The 7,015-nt window shown below is 42.4% G+C and overlaps 1 protein-coding gene across 1 annotated transcript in view; it reads right to left on the bottom strand.

The window, feature by feature from the left end:
• Nucleotides 1–346, bottom strand: part of LOC122808425 (V-set and immunoglobulin domain-containing protein 1-like) — a 538,071-nt gene extending 537,725 nt beyond the window's left edge. The window contains exon 1 of the mRNA XM_044079387.1: nucleotides 274–346. Coding sequence (XP_043935322.1) covers nucleotides 274–346 — 73 coding nt within the window. The remainder of the gene's footprint in view (nucleotides 1–273) is intronic.
• Nucleotides 347–7,015: the final 6,669 nt, after the last annotated feature.

Here is a 7,015-nt window from a genome sequence, read left to right as displayed (position 1 = left end):
ATGTCATAAAAGGACAACAAAATCACTAATCTCATACACAAATATTCAAAAAAATTTTTGAAATTCATATCTCTTCTGTAAGTGAACTTCAAATGACCCACAACTGTGGGTTCTATGTCTGTAATTTCTCTAAATTTATCCCATTCTCTACTCACCACCTTTCTAATAACATTTGAATCCCCATTGTAATCTAAAATATATGCATCTTTTTTGTCATTGTTAGAATCAAGGGGAATTTTGTTGGTGGATGAACACAAATAGGTGCAAACTTACTTCGCCTACCTTCATTAACTTCCTTGGTGACTTGTTGGATTAAGTCCAAGGGATAGCCTCTATTCTGAAACATTTCACTTACATCCCTTCATCTAATATTGACATAAGTGATGCAATTTTAGCGGTAACATTTTTTGCTCGTAGTTTGGCATTAAAGCTAGTGTTTGGGGATACTTCTTCAAATGAACTACATCCGTTCAAACGAAAAAGTACTTTTATGCCTCATCTTCCAGCAAATGTAGAACTATTTGTAAAAGCAGTGGAAAATGATTTATACGTGGGTTTGGAGACCTTCCAAAGAACTAATGTCAGCAATTTATCAATGGAAGAAAAGTCCGCACTGCATGATTTGAAACAGAATATGGACATTGCTATACGACCAGCTGACAGAGGAGGTCCGATTGTTGTCATGGATAGTTTGTATTACAAAGAGACCATGACAAACATGTTGAACAATGATGCGTATATTAGAGTTTCTCCTGATTTAGTGCAGGATATACATTTAAGTTTGAATAGAATGTTTTATGATTGTAAAGCTTTGGGTTTGTTGAATGAGGAGTTATGTAATTACTTCTTCGTTGAGCATCCAGTAATACCCAGAATGTATGGGCTTCCCAAGATACATAAGAACCCTTTGCAGCCTGCTTTTAGGCCCATTGTAGCGGGAGCGGGTTGGCTCACTGAGCCAATGTCTGTATATTTAGATTTTGAGTTAAAACAAGTACTCCAGAAGTATACTTATTTGCTAAGGGACACAGAACAGTTCCTATCAGAACTATTTGATTATGCTAGGACTGTTGATTCAATACAAGATCTATTATTAGTTACAATGGACGTAGAATCATTGTTCACTTGCATTCCTAATGAAAGTGGAATTAAGATGGTTAGGGAATTGCTATTGGAAAGTGGCGTAACTGATGTTGTCAAAGCAGACTTTATTAGTCGACTACTTGAATCAGTTTTGGAGAATAATGTGTTTTTCTTTGAAGAAGGTTGTTATTTGCAGAAGAAAGGGATTGCAATGGGCACTAGTTGTGCAACACCTATGCGAATTTGGTCACGGTAGCATGGGAGAGGAACCATTTGCTAGGAAATGACCAAATTCTGTTTTATAGGCATTTTGTGGATGATCTTTTCATCATTTGGTATGACACTGTGGATAATCTGATGTCTTTTTATACAAACTTAAATAGCAGTAGTTCATTCCTTAGATTTACTGTAACATATTCCTGGAAAAGCATTGATTTTTTGGATGTATCAGTATATAAAGAGGGTCCTAATTTCAAAACTACTGTTTATAGGAAGGCACGTTATAGAGCTTCCTTCTTGCATAGGGATAGTATGCATAATCCATCTATATTTGGTAATATTGTGAAGGGTCAGGCAATTAGAACATCATGACTATGCTGTGAGGAAGTAAGGTTACAAAATGAGTTGGATAAGTTTAAATCAGATTTTTTGTCCCGAGGTTATGAGGAAAAACTTACAGTTGAAAGATATGCTGAAGTATCGAGGTTGAGGGGCACTAGAGCCAAACCTTATTTCTCAGACAAAAAGACAGAAATTGTTTCAGCCACTGGCTCTAAGAGATCTCTATCAGTGTTGTTGCCATTTGGTAACAACACAGATAGAATTAAACAAGCAATAGCAGACAGCTGGAATATTTTACTGGTTGATGAAAAAACAAGGAACCTAGTGGGAGATAAACTATTGTTTACCTATAAGAACATGAAATGTTTAAAGCAACATCTTTGTTATAGGAATATAGGTGCTGGTTCATTGCCATTGGAAGACTTTGTGCCATTAGGCACAAAGAAATGTGGTAATTGTCCGCAATGTATATTCATAGATGAATCCCATTTTTTTAAGAATCCAGATACAGGATATCTGTGGGAATTGAGAAATCACAGCACCTGCAACACACGCAACGTTGTGTATGTTGCACATTGTGGAAAATGTTTTAAATACTATGTTGGTACAACAAACAGATCAATAAGAGAGAGAGGATTAGAGACCACGTATATTGTTTGGAGAGGAAGCAAGACTAAAGTGCACCAGCTAAGCATACACTTTTAGAAGGACCAGAACATATATTTTATTACCAAGTATTGCATGTACAGAATCCCAACATTAGGTTGGGTGATATTGTTAATTTAACAGAACAAGCTAAGCTAAAATGGATCTTTAGACTGGCAGCACATAGGGGGAGGGGTTTAAATGAAAGTGTTACTATCAAGCCCACTCTCAAAGCCAGAGCCCTCCGGTAGAAGGGCCTATGATTTACATTTTAAGTTTTTATATAGATCTATTTAATATAAGGTATTATTATGTTTTTGTTTTATTTGGCATATATTTTTGATAAATGAACTCAGTCATATAATGACATATGAGTAGTAGACTATTTAATACAGAACATTTTGGTATTTAATGTGTTTTTAGGGGGGGTTTAAAAGTAGGTTGTCATATTAGTTTCATTATGTAGTAATTTTAAGACTGTAAATGATTTGGTTAATTGAATTAGAAGTTATGTACCTACCATAACGTTCCATGTTAGTTATTTTCTTCTCGCCTTCTTTCTTGCTGGATGGGTTTGGAGACAAACCTCGGCTCTGACTCGGCCACTCTAAAAGCTCGAGAGCTAGTTCCACTGGCTCAAGGCTCCCCTATATCCCACAATGCTAGGCGGTAACTCCTCAGATCTCGTTTGTAAGTTAGGCCCAGCTAGAAAAATTCCATAATATGGAAAAAGGGTAACCCACCTCTATAGGCTGACTGTAAGGTGTCCTAAACCTGACTGAGGAAAATATATAGAGGTGGTAGAAAGGATAAAGGTCACAAAACAAACTCCTCTAGGTCTGTCCAGGCTAGGGGGATGGAGGGTGGGATGCAAGAAAGAAGGTGAGAAGAAGACAACTAACATGGAATGTTATGGTAGGTACATAACTTCTAAATGTTAAGTTGTCTATCTCACCTTCATTCTTGCTGGATGGGACCGCGTCCCTAGCACCTTGTCCCAGGTGGCCTATCGGAACAGACTCTTGAGTACAGTGGAACCAAAGTTGGCTCGGTCCCTAGAGGCTAAGTCCAACTTATAATGAGAAATGAAGGTATGGGGAGAAGCCCAAGTAGCTGCAGAACAAATCGAATCAATAGGCAGTCTGTCTTGGAAAGCTATAGATGTAGTTAAAGCTCTAGTTGAATGACCCCTGGGTTTGGTTGGCAACTGTTGATGTCTGATCTCATACACCAAGGTAATCAATGAAGTAAGCCATCTAGAAAGAGATACCTTAGAAACTGGAAGGCCCATTCTGCCTTCTGCATAGGAAACAAACAGTTGATCAGACTTCCTAAATTGTTTGGTCCTATCTAAATAGTACCTAAGCTGGTGATGAACGTCTAACCAATGTAATTTTTGTTCCGATCTGTTCGAATAGTTAGGAAAGAACACAGGAAGATCAATGGTTTGATTCAAATTTGCTGGTGAAGCTACCTTAGGCAAAAAGGATGGGTTGGTACGTAAGGACACCCTATCCTTATGAAACAAAAGATAAGGGGATCGACTACACAGAGCATGAAGTTCAGAGACTCTTCTGGCTGAAGTAATAGCTACCAAAAAAAGTGTTTTCCAAAATAGCAATTTCATTGAGCATGAAGCCGCAGGTTCAAAGGGGGGAAGAATTAAGAATGCCAAAACCAAGTTGAGATCCCATAGAGGAGGAGGATCCCTAATAGGTGGTTTGACGAGAAAAACTCCCTTTAAAAAGGCTTTGCAGAGTTTGTGAGACATAATGGAGGACTATGAGACTCCAACATGAAAGTTAGATATAGCTGCCAATTGAACCTTGATGGTAGAAGGAGACGATCCTGAGTGGAAAAGTTCGGCTAGAAAATCTAGAACTGATTGAATGGAAGCAGTGAAAGGATCTATATCCTTTGAATGCGCCCAACAGGAAAAACTTTTCCACTTACTATGATAAATCTTCCGAGTGGAAAATTTATGAAAGGCTATCAAAATATCTCGAACTGAGTGAGATATCAGAGGAAGCCTGGCTAGAGTTGGAATTGGAGAAACCACGCTGTGAGGTTCAGAGAAGGGAGGGAGCAGTGCAACTGACCTGACTGATGGGTCAAGAGGTCTGGAACTGGGTCCAGATGCCAGGGTTGCTCCAACAGATAACGGTGAAGAAATGGGAACCAAACCTGTCGAGGCCAGTAAGGGGCAATGAGGATCATGGAAGCTTTCTGAGCGATGGCTTTCTGTATTAGTTGAGATATCAGTGGAAAGGGAGGAAAAGCATACAGAAGTCCCTGGGGCCAATCGTGGACTAGAGCGTCTCTGCTGGGATGGCCTGGTTGGGGAAAGAGGGTGAAATAATCGTCACACTTGCTGTTTTGGGGAGTAGCGAAAAGGTCGCCGCAAGGTCGGCCCCACTTTCGAAAGACTTTGTCCAACACTGAATTCTTCAGAGACCACTCGTGAGGCATGAGAATAGCTCTGCTTAATTTGTCCGCAATCACATTGGACTTCCCGGGAATGTGCATTGCTAACAGAAACCGCTGAGAAGAAATCGCCCATTGCCACAGTCTGAGTGCCTCTCGACAAAGGGGGTAGGATCTGGTTCCGCCTTGTTTGTTGATGTACCACACTACAGACATATTGTCTGTCTGAATTGCTATAGTTCCTTTGGGAAGAGAGTCTTGTAGGGCTTGCAACGCTAGAAGCACTGCTCTCATCTCTAGGACATTTATGTGCAAGTGGCGTTCGAAAGGTTGCCATATGCTCTGGACCGTCCTGCCCTGGTAATGCCCCCCCACCCGATCAGGGAGGCGTCCATTGTCAGTGTAGCAACCGGAGGGGGAGGAACAAAGGGTCTTCCTAGGAAGAGCTGGGGGGATGTGATCCACCAAGAAAGATGATTCCTGCACGATTGTGTTATCGCAATGGAATGGGACATTGGAAGTTGTTGGTATGACCATTGTGTGAAGAGCATCCATTGTAAGATTCTCATGTGGAATCGAGCTAAAGGAAGGAGAGGGATAGCAGCCGCCATTATCCCTAAGACTTTCAGGATCAGTCTGACTTTGATTTTGTTGCTCTGCAAGACAAGAGAGACTTGTCTGTGTATGTCTGCTATTCTCTGCTCTGTGAGTCTGGCTGACATGTTGACTGTGTCTAGATTTGCGCCTATGAAGGTAATAACATGACAAGGCGACAAGACAGACTTTTCGTAATTTATTCAAATGCCTAGTGTTTGACATGTGTGAAAAGTGTAGTCTCTGGCAAGAAGCAGAAGATGCTTGGTGGGGGCTGTAAGAAGCCAGTCGTCTAAATACGGAAACACTTGGAATCCTTGTCGTCTCAGATGAGAGGCGACCACTGCCATGCATTTGGTAAATACTCGGGGGGCTGTAGTGAGTCCAAAGGGCAGGGCCCTGAATTGGAAATGACTGGTTCCCAGCCTGAAGCGGAGGAATCTCCTGGAGCATCGGCTCATTCTGATGTGGTAGTACGCATCCTGGATATCTATAGAGCACATCCAGTTGTCCCGCCCCAAAAGGGGTAGAATGGACTGCAGCGTGACCATCCGAAATTTTGTTTTCTTGACAGACTTGTTCAAGTTGCTGAGATCCAAAATGGGTCTCCAGTCCCCTGTTTTCTTTGGAACCAAAAAGAATTTGGAGTAGATTTCGGACCCTTGTTGGTCTGCTGGAACTGGTTGAATGGCTCTTTTTGCAAGCAGCTTTGAAATTTCTAGTGCTGCTTGCTCCCTTTGACTGGGTGGAATGTCTGGAAGGGATTTTATTGATTGCTTTGGAATGCGAAAGAATGGGATTTTGTAGCCTTCGGAAATGATAGACTGTACCCACTTGTCTCGAGTTAGGGATAGCCAGGCTTCTGGGTACAGAGATAATCTTCCCCTGACTGCCTCCGTAGGTGGATAGTCGGGCAACACCTCAGGGATGCTGAAAGGGCTTGTCGGAGAAGGTCTCTCGACTGCCCTGACTCTGCGGACCCCCTCTGCCTCTAGGGCGCGTCTACCATTATTGTTCCCGCTCTGCCTCTAGAGGGGAACCGACTCTGTCGTCAGGCAAAACGCCTTGAGGTTGTTTGGGGAAGCACATCTTTCCCCCTTCTGGCCTTTGGGGTAAGGCCTAGAAGGAGTAGAAAAATGGACTCCCACGGCAGAGAGAGTCTTGCCTTCAGTCTCGCACCTAGTCAGGGTTTCCTTCACTTGAGGACCAAAGAGGGATGATCCATCAAACGGGGAGTTAGTGAAGGACACCTTGAAAGGGTCCGCAAAATTACATAGCTGCATCCAGGCATGCCGAAGTAAGGCCACACCTGTACCTGCCGCTCTACTCGCTCCATCCGCCACATACGAAAGGAGGCGCATGGAGGAGTTAACTATTGAGTTGAGGGTAGCCAGCTGAGAGTTCATCCTACCCTGAAAACCCGCAGCTGTTGGATCCTTTAACATTTCGCTCGCTTCCTTGATCAAATCTCTCTGGAGACGAGTGAAATGACACAGGTAGTTCAGCGAGCACATAGAAAAGGTCGCTGATGAGAACTTCCGCTTCCCGTACCTGTCCATAGTCCTAGACTCCTTGTTAGGAGGATGGACAGGCACTGAAGGATCAGCTAGTTCCTTCTTGGTGGCCGCAGCCACCACCATAGCATCCACAGAGACGCCTTTGCTCAAGAATTCTTTGACCTTGGGGGCAGTGATAAACTTTGAAGATC

Source organism: Protopterus annectens, chromosome 8.part0, assembly GCF_019279795.1.
Source record: "Protopterus annectens isolate FY-2018-M chromosome 8.part0, PAN1.0, whole genome shotgun sequence".
Taxonomy (NCBI): Eukaryota; Metazoa; Chordata; order Ceratodontiformes; family Protopteridae; genus Protopterus; species Protopterus annectens.
Note: the sequence above shows the minus strand (reverse complement) of the source record. Positions and strands in the feature narration are given on the sequence as shown.